The 13,222-nt window shown below is 41.6% G+C and overlaps 1 protein-coding gene across 3 annotated transcripts; it reads left to right on the plus strand.

Moving 5' to 3' along the window:
- Positions 1 to 309: 309 nt before the first annotated feature.
- LOC138953171 (ras-related C3 botulinum toxin substrate 1-like) lies at positions 310 to 13,122 on the plus strand. 3 transcript variants are annotated; one of them, XM_070324973.1, is made up of 5 exons: positions 310 to 493; positions 5,122 to 6,097; positions 7,335 to 7,420; positions 8,004 to 8,192; positions 11,451 to 13,122. In XM_070324973.1, the coding sequence occupies exons 2-5, from the start codon at positions 5,926 to 5,928 to the stop codon at positions 11,655 to 11,657; spliced, it is 654 nt and encodes a 217-aa protein (XP_070181074.1). In that variant the 5' UTR covers positions 310 to 493; positions 5,122 to 5,925; the 3' UTR covers positions 11,658 to 13,122. The 3 variants fall into 3 exon arrangements, with proteins under 3 accessions (XP_070181074.1, XP_070181072.1, XP_070181073.1); XM_070324971.1 differs by lacking the exon at positions 310 to 493 and adding an exon at positions 599 to 1,257; XM_070324972.1 differs by lacking the exon at positions 310 to 493 and adding an exon at positions 599 to 1,253.
- The last annotated feature ends 100 nt before the right edge of the window (positions 13,123 to 13,222 follow it).

Raw genomic sequence — 13,222 nt, forward strand, 5'->3', positions numbered from 1 at the left:
GTGCAAACAAAGCACAAAACTTGAGAGAAAATGAACAAAGAAGAAAACACAAAATATTACTCATTCCCAGACAAACAAGGCAGCCTTCATTCAAGCACGTATGGGAGACTGCTTAAAAGGCAGTCAGCAAAGGCTTCAAGCTGTTGCAACGCACTACGCTCAAGAGGTGACTCAAGTCCACATAGGGTTCTGGCACAGGCACATGACAACATAGGGGGTTGAGGTGGGGGTTGGCTATCTTTCTGCCTTTAATATGTGTTAGAAGGCAAGAGAAGAGCTCCCAGCCCACCCAGTTGTATGTGCCAGTGGTCCAGTTGTGTGCCATGACGGAATAATACAACCCCTTCTTCATCACTCTCCATCGACACCCTCTGCTGCTTCACACAACGCTTTCGCACCAGATGCAGCCGATGCCATTCATTATTTGTGAATGGTGGTTTTGTTTTGGCTTGGAAAAGGGGGAATAAAGGCTACAACTGACGCCTTTTTTAGGGTACTTGTCTCTCTCTCCCTTCTTTCTTTCTTTCTTTGCATCGACTGAAAAAAACCTGAAAGGGAAGGGCCAGTACTTTCCCTTCTGTAGGGCGTCAGTGTAATATATTCAATGTTTGTGTGTGTGTGTGTGAAATCTCGTAAAAGGCGTTTGTGTGCTAAGTTTTGCTAGCTGCATAGAGACTACTGCGACTGTGTGACTGATGCAACAGCAATTGTGTAGAAACCTCCTCGATCAGCACTGTCAGTCGCTGCCACCGCTGGGCGTATTAGTGTAAACACCATAATAGACTTTATTTATAGTTGTATCAGTGTATCACATGTAAGTGGAAACTACAAGCACTTGATCAGCGTTGTTCAGTTACCGCATAACTGCCATCACTGAGACCAGGATTTAGGCAGATTAACGGTGTAAACCTTTGTTGTTGTTTTGAAACCGACTTAGGCTTATGGACACTTGAAACTCCGCCTAGAAAAGTTCCTGAGAAACGTTCGCTGGTGCCGGAGTGTGGATTTGTGTTTACTGAGACGTCAGCACTGAGTTTGATCAGTGGAAACTGTGATTGTCATTGACGTTTTCAGTCTCAGCATATTGTCGAAAGGTTGAGATTCAAGCATCACAGTGTTTACTCCTGGATTGCAACCTGAACAAGTTGTGTCAACAACAAAAAAGAGAAAGGGCGTAGGAAACAAAAGGCTCTTGGAACAACAACAACAACAACAACAACAACAACTACAACAACAATAACTGGGTGTCAACCGTAGGTGAGCATATTTTTCTTAGACATAAGGCTTGTTGATAGTCATGTTCATGTTCGCACTGACTCACTTTCATTGAAAGAAAACACGTCTCGGCCTTTCCAAAAACCTTCAAGTTTCATAAGGGCAAATGCGCTTAGTGTCGTGCACGTACGTTGAACGTTTTTATTAAACAAATTCAAAGCATACTTTGCGGGCCAGGAATTTGAAGATGCGCTTTTCAATGGGACAGTGACATTCGTTTGACATTTGAACGTGTTTCCACCAGGCAAGCTTCTATACCCTTCAGCTTTTTTTCTTGTCAGTTTCTAATCCATGATGATAGGAGTGAGCATGTGAAAGAGACATCAAAGATCAGCGGCCGTGTCGTCCAAAGCTTCGCATATAATTATATTGAAAGCTGCACAATAAGCGAACAAAATGTGTCCAGGCCAGCTGCTACCAAAGTATTATCGAATGTCACTGTCACTGTATATATGTTACAGTTAATCTGTGAAACCAGGGGGAGCCCGGGTAGCTCAGGTGGTAGAGCACTGGACTTGTGATCGAAAGGTCGCTGGTTCGAATCCGGGACGGGACGGACACGGGTCAACTTTATGTGCAGACCCAGAGACGGTATCCATCTCCCACCCCCGTGTCACCACAATGGCACGTTAAAGATCTTGGTCATTCTACCATAAGTGCAGATGGCTGATACCACCTAAACACGCATACATCAAAAGCCGTGAGGGCGTAAAAACTCGAATCGTATAAACCAATTCATGTCCAATATAGGCAATTAAGACCTGACGGACAATAAGCCCCTTAAAATTTACTTACTATTACTGAAACCAGGGAATACGTGTATTAACTAAAATATTTTAAAAGCTGGTTCTTGTATATGACTGTGTACGTAGGTGTTAGTTGGAGTGCCTTGGAGAATGATGAGCATATGAGCTTGCGGTGATCATCCTTTTTTGAGGATGAAAGTCGCTTGTTCATTTCAATGCTTGTTATTCTCTCAGGTGCCAGGAGAAAAGGTTCCGTACAACTCTCGCTTACTCTATTACACATGTCGTATGCATTAAGAGCGATTACTTCCCTTTGGTTATTTGATATTTTAGGTAATACATGAATTAACTGGTTTTTTTCCGTCAGTTAATTCATGTATTACCTAGTTTCACAGATTAACTGTAACATATAAAAACGAGTATTTGTGAGCCTCAAACAGAACTGACCGGCTTGATGCACCGTCGAAAATAATAATAATAATAATAATAAATGAGCATTTATATAGCGCAACATCATAACTTTACAATTATGCTCTTTGCGCTTGACACATTTAAAATTAAAACACAGTTATACAAGCATTTACATCTACATTCATAGTCAACAACGCTTAATTAAAAGCATACACCATCAAACATACATTACAAAAGATTCTTCCACTAAGTAATAAAAACATGAATAAAATAGGTAGTAAAAACTCGCGTTCAGTCAAAAATAACAGAGAAGATGAAGAAGACTGAGTATAGTACAGTACAGTACAGTACAGTACAGTATAGTACAGAGTATAGTATAGTTTAGTATAGTATAGTAAAGTACGTCATGAACATATGCACAACACAGTACAATACGATATAATTTAATTCGGCGGCCTGCAGTACAGTGCCGCAGTACCGCCTGCACGTGTATCTCACACATTTATGCTTAGGCGAATGCTGACTGCATATTATCTTAGTCATCATCATTATTCCGAGAAGGCTCAAAGGCCGTCATAGTTGAGGAAGTGCGACCGTCGTCTGAAACGTCGAACAGTAATTGCGAGCTCTGTACACAAGAAACCAATGTATAGAGTAAGTGTGGCGAATGCATATATATCCTTGTACACATCGACTAAGCAGGCCGCGTAGTAATCATACCGGGCATCACTTGTTCTCATTCATTGACAACGGGAAAAGGATCTCCGGCATTCACATCGTCACTGCATCATATCTGACGTGGATACATATGAACCACAGGCATCTGGCATTAACTAGTCATGTGATGATGTTACGCCAAAAGAGAGCAGATGGAATGAGTCATTGCATTTAACATTGTTTCGATTCAATCGTGTCATCAGTATCAATGGTGTCCTTCATATTTCCACATTTGAAGAAAAAATAGGAATCATGTCGGAATCCGGACTCGCCGCTTGATCAGTCAAAAATTGAAACGTTTTCGATCGTGTGCCTGTGTTTTAATGAGCTATTGCCGATCGGAACAAATGAGCTAATTATTAGTCACCGTCTGTGTAATTCGGCAAAAATTCGAGTGGTTTGATGGCAGACATTGAACAAATACATTTCCGCTGGCGTTATGGCTGAGGAATTTTCGCCAGGGGACAAGTTTAGTGTTAATTCATTAGATTATTAAAATATTAAACATTGTCAGTCGGTAATATCATTCTGCTGTTTCAAAAACTAAAACTGATATATATATACAACGAAGACGCCTCTTGTTGGATGCACTTATCTCAGTAAACCTAAACAGCATCATACGTAGGCTATTGTACGTGTGTATTTCTAGTATTTAGAATTTCCGCAAATTTCTGAAAATCCATTCACAAACCGTTATAATTATGTTAGGGCGTTATCATTTGAAGTAAACTGAATTGCGTTTTTACTGTACTAGCAACAGAAACAAATTCTGGGTCAGGGCAGCGGCTTCATGGGCCGGCTTGACAGAAAATAAGAACGGATTCAATGACTAATAAAGTATGTCAGTAAGTAAGTTCATTAATCAGTCAATGGAATAAGAAGTCATTGACCAACTTTTTAAGGAGCCACAGAGACATTACCAGTGATTGATTTTCTTTCACAGCATTGTTGAGGGATGGGTTCAACATGACCGAAATCATGCCGTCGTTCGGTTTGACAGTGTGACATTGATTGTGACGTGTGTCTCAATAAGGTGCTCATTTTACAGTCTTCATTTTAACACTTTGGCCAAAGGTGCGTTTTTTTTCCGGTGTGAAGTAAAATATTCGGTACCGCTCAAAAAATCATTTTTCTTTACACTTTGCTGAAAATCGTGAGTAAAAGATTTGTTTTGGAGAAGTTTGTATTTTTGTATTGAAAACGAATATTTTTGCATATCACGCTAATTTCCATAACATGTTTCCAAAGGCAATCGATAGAATAGCCTACCTGCACGTGTGAGTACTGATTAATGACGTGTCATGACCGCATGGCGCGTGCAGACTGAAGAGACGATCGCGCCAGACACTGGCGATCGAAACGAGCCTGTTTTTTAGCGAGGGCCTATTTTATTTGATAACCTTCCCATCCTGTCGTGAGCGGGGATCGAACTAAAACATCCCGTGTATACAGGGCGACGCACAAACCGCCACGTGAGCCAACACGCAACATTTGCAGAGAGGTTTCAACTGCATTCAGTGCCTTTTTTGCCCCCTATCATTCGTGGGGTTGAACTATGTCTAGAGTGTTCTTTTAGATTTTTCTGGCATCTACGGAGCATTCACACAATTATCGTAGCAAAGCCGACCTTTATCGTTGCTAATAAGGCTCTAATTAGGACGGCTTACGCATGCTGACTGATAAACAAAATAGCAAGTCTGGCATTGCGTTTGACACAGAAAGGGGTTCTGCCAGCCGACTGATAAGCCAGAGAGAGGAAAGCTGTTACAGGTGTACCAGCTTTTCTTCAAATTTTTTTCAGAATTCGTCAGTAGGTTGATATATATTACTAAACTCTTCTTTGGTGTTCGAGTATTTTTCTGCCACGTACAGGCACAGCACGTCCTTCCTGTGCAAACGGATTCGACTCACCATCTCAACTGTGTATATATTAATTAACTGATTATCATTTGCTTTCTGTGCATTTTTTCAGGCGCTGGAACAAGGAACATTGCTACATTTTCCGCTGGAAGTGTTCCTGTCAGTCGATGCACCACGACAGTCAATAGACACTGAGTCATTTTGTCGCAGGACAGTCAGACCCATTTCATCATCAGTGAGTGTCGGTGACACGGTCCTCCGCCCAGACAGCGACTTCTATTCCGCGACCGGCTGCTATCGACGAATCTCCTAGCCGCGTCGACTGAACAGGATTTTCTCAGTTCTAGAGACCGAAAGTTGATCGAGTGTGTGGGTCGTCAAACTCATGAGTATCTGTCATCGACACTCCCAGATTCAAGTGACACCAGACGTTTGACAAAAGACGGGAGCTGACGGTGTGTAGCCTTTACAGACTCGCCGATCACCGAGTAACTCCAAAATCCACACAAGTTAAAACCAGAATTTGTATTTGCAAGGAAAGATTGCTGATGAAGTGTGTGTAACGCGACCAAATCTCATTGGAAACGTATACGGTAACTAAAACAGCCTTTCTTTCAAAACTGAACTCCGCGCGAGAGCGTGTCGAGTGTGTACTGAATCAAATCCGCTAAATACTTACAGGGCCTACCAGATTTTCCTTCAACGATCACACAAGAGTTGGTTGAGTGTCACCACCGCAAAGTCCTTTGAAACTCCACAAAGCTAACCGGCCAGACTTTCCTTCAACGACCGGCTGAATAATCAATTTGTTTGAGTGTGTGACCCAGAATTAAAAAAAAAAATCAAAATCAAACTTCTCAGAAAAGGCCGAGAGCTAGTCAAGAGTGTGACTAATTCATTCATCCATTCATCCATCATGGCATCCAAACGTGGCAGCAAAAGCAGTGGCAGCACACCCAAACCCAGCGTCAACCTGACTGTGGGTATCGTTGGTGATGGCGGTGTGGGCAAGACATGTCTTCTGCTGGCCTACCTGTCGGGCAAGTGCCCTGCTGAATACATGCCCGGCCCGGCTGACTGGCATTCAGGTGAGTGCGTCACTGGGACCTATGACGTCATGTCAGAGATGAATGTTGTCCTTTTTACATTCAGTCAAGTTTTGACTAAATGAAATTTTACATGAGAGTTCCTGGGTATGATATTCCCCGACATATTTTTTTCAGTTTTTGGATAAATGTATTTGATGACGTCATATCCGGCTTTTTGTAAAAGTTGAGGCGGCACTGTCACACCCTTATTTTTCAATAAGATTGATTACAATTTTGGCCAAGCAATCTTCGACGAAGGCCGGACTTTGGTATTGCATTTCAGCTTGGAGGTTTAAAAATTAATTAATGACTTTGGTCATTAAAAATCTAAAAAATGTAATTACATTTTTTTTTATATAAAATGATCAAAAATTACGTTTATCTTATTCTTCATCATTTTATGATTCCAAAAACATATAAATATGTTATATTTGGATTAAAAAGAAGCTCTGAAAATTAAAAATATATATAAAAATTAGGATTAAAATAAAATTTCCGAAATCGATTTAAAAACAATTTCATCTTATTCCTTGTCTGTTCCTGATTCCAAAAACATATAGATATGATATGTTTGGATTAAAAACACGCTCAGAAAGTTAAAACGAAGAGAGGTACAGAAAAGCGTGATATCAGCACAGCGCAACCACTACCGGCCGCGCTAAACAGGCTCGTTAATTTCACCTTTTGCACGAGCGGCGGACTACGGTCATTGTGAAAAAATGCAGTGCGTTCAGTTTCATTCTGTGAGTTCCACAGCTTGACTAAATGTAGTAATTTCGCCTTACGCGACTTATTTAAACTTTTCTTCGACCCTCTTTCTCAGTTTCTCCACCAATGTTTTCTTTGCATTTGTAAAGCCAGATTGTACATGTTGAATCAATGATGGGCATGATCGTTTGACTTGCTGGTAATAATGATGAGAAAGATATGCAGCAGCCTCTCTCTCTCTCTTTAACTTATCATGGTGAATATCCACTTGTTAATGTTCACATTTCCTGTGGACGCATTTCCTGTGGACGAAGCAAATGGCCAGTACAAACCACTCTGAGTAAATCGATCGTGTAGAAATCCGGGCTGCATTTATAACCGAAATTCCAATACATTTTTATCTGTTCGGCAGAAATGCTTCGTTATTCTTGAAATAAAATTCCGAAATAACTCGTTGAACCCAAAATTTACTGATCCCTACTTGATGTCTGTAGATATGTTGTATTTCTATGAGTTGTGTGGTTTTCAGAATACGACCATCTGACACGGCACCCAGTGAAACTGGAGCAAGACGGGGTGCAGGTCAGCATGAACATGGTGGACACATGTGGACTGGTCAGTTTTCTTCGTGTATGTTGTGTGTGTGTGTCTTTGTGTGTGTGGCAGTGTGTGAGTGTGACTGAGTCAGTGCAGAGGGAGGGAAAGAGAGAGGGGTGTGTGTGTGTGTGTGTGTGTGTGTGTGTGGGGGGGGGGGGGTTGGTGGGTGTTAAAGTGTTACGTACATCGAAGGTGTGACAGTGCGCAATGACAGAAACTAAGAGAGACAGAGACAGAGAGAGACAGAGACAGAGACAGAGAGAGAACGAACGAACGAACTTTATTTTACAAGGATAAAGGTTTAAGGCACATTGCCTTGTCTAACAACCAGTGTCCTTAAACAAATACTAATCATATAATATTCACTAAAGAAGCATACAAATTGGAACGAATTGATAGAGAGAGCGAGCAACATACAGAAAAATAACACAGGCAGAGAGGACAGAGACTCACCCTCTGTGTTTCTGTTTTGCTGGTCTGAGAGATTCAGTGCGGGGTTTGGGGCTAGACGGCCAGGGTATGATGCGTTACAGAGCTCACACAGGCATTGCAAAAACCAAAATTGTCGTTGATACCCTTTGGCATGTTTTTTTCTTCCCAGGACGAATACCAGAAACTGAGAGAAAAGGTATGTTCCTCCGCTGACGTGTTCCTGCTCTGCTTTGATGTCACAAGCTCCGCGTCATTGGAACGGGTGCGCGACCAGTGGATACCTGAGGTCAAGGAATACAACTCGTCTGCTGCCTTTGTTCTGGTGGCCACAAAATGCGATGAACGCATCAAGGCACAAGTAAGGGCGGCTATACACACCAATTTATTGAAGACTAGAGGAATACCCGGCTTCGCCGGGGTGAATCGCGAGACAGAGACAGACAGCGTGGCGGTTCATCACAATCACCTCTGCAAGCGAAGTCCTGTCACACGGGATTGAGAATTTTAGAGCTTATTTCTTAGCCCTATATTTTCTGTTGTGGCTTCTCAAATGCCAGAACATACAGACAGACAAAAGCCGCTAGACCCCATCACAAACAGAACTCTACAATCAACAGGTTTTTTCCCACACACACACAGAGAAGCCGTATATATATAATATGTATATCTATATCTATAAATATATAGAGATAGGTGAGTGTATTTTTTGCGTGGCTATAAATTGATTCGACCTTTTCACTTTGACAGTACGAACAACTTACGGGTGCAAGGGAAGCGTTCTGGACAGCGCAGTGACATTCTAAAAATAGTACCTCAGAAACGGGAATTTGGGGTGAACGGTGCGACAGAGACAGACAGCGTGGCGGTTCACCACAATCACCTTTGAAAGGCGAAGTAATGTCAAACGGGATTGAGAATTTTAGAGCTTATTTCTTAGCCCTATATTATCTGCTGTGGCTTCTCACATGCCAGAACATACAGACAGACAAAAGCCGCTAGACCCCATCACAAACAGAACTCTATAATACATAGGTTTTTGCCTACACACACACACACAAACACACACACACACAGAGAAGCCGTATATATATATGCATATCTGTATCTATAAATATATAGAGAATATGTGAGAGTGTATTTTTCGCGTGGCTATAAATTGATTCGACCTTTTCACTTTGACAGTAAGAACAACTTACGGGTGCAAGGGAAGCGTTGTGGACAGCGCAGTGGACAGCGCAGTGACATTCTAAAAATAGTAATAGTAACTTAGAACTGAACGGGAAAGCCACACGAAGGAAGGGAGATAAACGCCAAACACTGGAGAAGATAAGGAAGAGTTACTTATAATGGTGAAATGAACGCAAAAACGAAAATGAGTTCAGCGCTGCGCGCTGAGAGCCCGTGTTGAAATATCTCATCGATGATATTGTGTCCGGGGTGTAGCTGAATACGGTGTCCAAATTTGAAAAAGATCCACCGAGAACTTTGGCGTTGTGATGTGGTGTAGCGGCTATGGTGTGTCGGTATGGGGGCCCGGGTAAGCTGAGGTGGAACCAAAATAGCTGAGGTGGAACCAAAATCGGTTCCGCGCTGCGCGCTGAGAGCACTTGTTGAAATATCTCATCGATGAGGTTGTGTCCGGGGTCTCTCTGAATAAGCCCACCAAATTTGAAGCAGATCCATCGAGAACCTTGGCCGCGCATCGCGCACAGACACACAGACAGACAGACAGACAGACACTAGTCGTATATATATATAGAAGAAACATTTCTAGAACAAGTCCTTTCTATTTTTTTTTACCCAACGGTGGGTTTGTCTGTGGCCATGAATAACTTACAGATGTGACCGTTTTCTAAGACTAGTTAGTCCAACTTTTTTTACATTTAGTCAAGTTTTGACTAAATGTTTTAACATAGAGGGGGAATCGAGACGAGGGTCGTGGTGTATGTGTGTCTGTGCGTGTGTGTGTGTGTAGAGCGATTCAGACTAAACTACTGGACCGATCTTTATGAAATTTGACATGAGAGTTCCTGGGAATGATATCCCCGGACGTTTTTTTCCTTTTTTCAATTAATACCTTTGATGACGTCATATCCGGCTTTTTGTAAAAGTTGAGGCGGCACTGTCACACCCTCATTTTTCAATCAAATTGATTGAAATTTTGGCAAAGCAATCTTCGACGAAGGCCGGACTTCGGTATTACATTTCAGCCTGGTGGCTTAAAAACTAATGAGTGAGTTTGGTCATTAAAAATCGGAAACTTGTAATTAAAATTATTTTTTTATTAAACGATCCAAAAACAATTTCATCTTATTCTTCGTCATTTTCTGATTCCAAAAACATATAAATATGTTATATTTGGATTAAAAACAAGCTCTGAAAATTAAAAATATAAAAATTATGATAAAAATTAAATTTCCCAAATCGATTTAAAAACAATTTTGTCTTATTCCTTGTCGGTTCCTGATTCCAAAAACATATAGATATATGTTTGGATTAAAAACACGCTCAGAAAGTTAAAACGAAGAGAGGTACAGAAAAGCGTGCTATGCAGCACAGCGAAACCACTACAGCGCTGAACAGGCTCGTCAGTTTCACTCCGTTTTGCACAAGCGGCGTACTACGGTCATTGTAAAAAAATGCAGTGCGTTCAGTTTCATTCTGTGAGTTCGATTGAGCTTGACTAAATGTTATATTTTCGCCTTACGCGACTTGTTGTTTATTATCCACGGTGTGGTTGAACAACTTTTTAAAGGAGCCTGTATGTTCTACTATTGTCAGGTTATGGTAAATTGTAACCTACCTTTCAAGACGGCCACAAATCTGAGAGAGACCGGCACGGTTGGCCTAGTGGTAAGGCGTCCGACCCGTGATTGGGAGGTCGTGGGTTCAAACCCCGGCCGGGTCATACCTAAGACTTTAAAATTGGCAATCTAGTGGCTGCTCCGCCTGGCGTCTGGCATTATGGGGTTAGTGCTAGGACTGGTTGGTCCGATGTCAGAATAATGTGACTGGGTGAGACATGAAGCCTGTGCTGCGACTTCTGTCTTGTGTGTGGCGCACGTTATATGTCAAAGCAGCACCGCCCTGATATGGCCCTTCGTGGTCGGCTGGGCGTTAAGCAAACAAACAAACAAACAAACAAATCTGAGAAAATCAGGTTTTGAAAGGGAGGCACATTTTCAGACAGTATGAACAGAAACATCGGAAAAGTCAAAGTCTTCAAATAAGGGTTCCAGTGCATTAGTTTTGGTCGACCATATCACTACCGAGTTGACTACATGTACTAGATCATCAGTCAGACCGTCAGGAAACGGTATGTCATTGGACCACCTGACCACATATATTACTATAAAATTAAGGATTAGTGTCAGAATTTGTGACAAAGTTAATTTTTGAGGTCATAAGCAGCAGACTAATGGTCCACCAACAACACAGTTATCCATTGACATGGTAGTCTATGGGCAGAAAATAAAAAAAGGTCATCTTCAATCTGAGGATATTTTTGGACAGTCCCAAATGTGTCAGTTCATTATAGGTTAATTACCACTGGAAAAGCACTGATACTTGTCTGTACAGCTTACCGCATGTATTGTCTTCTTTTTTTTCTCCCCAGATGGAAGGCAAACCCACATCAGCCACAGTATCCTTTGCCCAGGCCAAGGCAGCAGCACAAGAGATGGGGGCCCACACGTACTGCGAGACGTCTGCCAAGAACAAGACGGGGCTCAAGAAAGTGTTTGAAGAAGCTGCAACTGCAGGAGTCAAAAACGCCTTGCCGCCTAAAACTGGGGATGAGCAAAACGGTTGTGTTGTGTCTTAGTTGCTGGATTGATAACATGTTTGATAAGACTGGAACAAAGTTAAAGGCTGTCCTTAATTAAGCCCGAAGTTGGTTTTGCATAAACTTCAGTCTTGTTAATGAAAATTCAGCAAGCTTGGTGAAGTAGACATTGCGAAGTCAACTGCGCCCCATTAATATCAAACTCAAGGTGTGTCTCTTATGAACAAAGTGCAGCATAATAGTGCTTTGAATGAGAGTGCAGACGAGTACCTGGAAAAAGTTGTGTCCAAGTTGTTTGCTTGTGCTTAAACCGACTTCCAAAGAGGTGTTACATGATGTACAAGAACCATAGGTCAATTGGTCGTTAGCTTTACGGATGTAAAATTGACATGGCAAAATACAGCCGATATTTGAGGGACTTGGATGAGTGGAAGAGTTTCCCTGTGCTCTAGGATTGCACAAGCAGAACAGTTCTCTTGTGCCCGAGGTGCCTGCCTCGTGTAAGGGAGGTAAGCAACACATTTGTGAGCAAGGGTGTGCAATATGGACCCACAATACCTTGTCTATCAGAGTCCTACTGACTTGCCCAAAATGTGTAGAATGGACCTGAGAAAATACAGCCGATACCTGTGTGAACTAATTGCTGCTGGTGGAAAGATGATGATGAACAGAACAGAACAGATGTCCTGCGCTCTAACCATCTGATGTTGGTTGGTCCAAACGTTGTCTTCCCAGATACCACTGTAACTTGCCTGAAGACAGAGATTTGCTGTGCTGGTGTATCCTGTCACACTCGGACTAGTGTTGAGGGGCTGAAGTTGAAAAGACAATCTGGATTGGCTCAGCTGCTGTGCTGTCTTCCAGTACTGTAACTGTATCTTAAAAAATACGGCTGAATGGCTTTACAGAAAAAAAGTGACACTAAGCAGTGAGTGCGTTCTTGCCGTCAACCTATTTAATTCTATAGGGGCATGTAAAGCTGGAATACACGATCTTCTTACACAATTTCTAAACATGCGACAAAATTTGAGGCAGTATTTTTGTAGATAGAAAAATATCCTTTACAAAGATCAAATGAAAGCCTCTTCTCATGTTACCACATCATAACATGTATATTATATATTTATGTAAAATTCTAGTAGTAGATACTCAAGAATGGATCAAAGAAAATCTCAGTTCTCTTTGGAAATAAAGGAGGAATTCCAAGATTTGGTGAGGTGGGGGTGGTGGTCGCCGTGGCAGTTGGGGGGGCCATGGGAAATTGAAAGTGTGTAGAGGCATGTGTACACAGCAAGGAGTATTTTGTGATCAAAGAAACTGAAAATACTCCTTTCACAAATATATGTGAAGAGAACATGCCAGTACTATTACTCTCAGCAAACAGAATTAATTCTTTATTCTATATTGTCAGTTTTCACTTCATCGCAAATACTATTCTATCTCTTCTGGTGTATTGTAAGTTTAATTTAGAGAAAATAAATGTTCACAATCACAATACAGTAAATGTCGTTTTTGTTTTTAACTAAACTTTTGCTACGTGTTGTGCCAAGAAGTTCTGTTTCTTTTTGATTGCGTGTGTTTGTTTGTGTGCAGGTCTATGTATT

This window comes from Littorina saxatilis, linkage group LG17, assembly GCF_037325665.1.
Source record: "Littorina saxatilis isolate snail1 linkage group LG17, US_GU_Lsax_2.0, whole genome shotgun sequence".
NCBI classification, from domain to species: Eukaryota; Metazoa; Mollusca; class Gastropoda; order Littorinimorpha; family Littorinidae; genus Littorina; species Littorina saxatilis.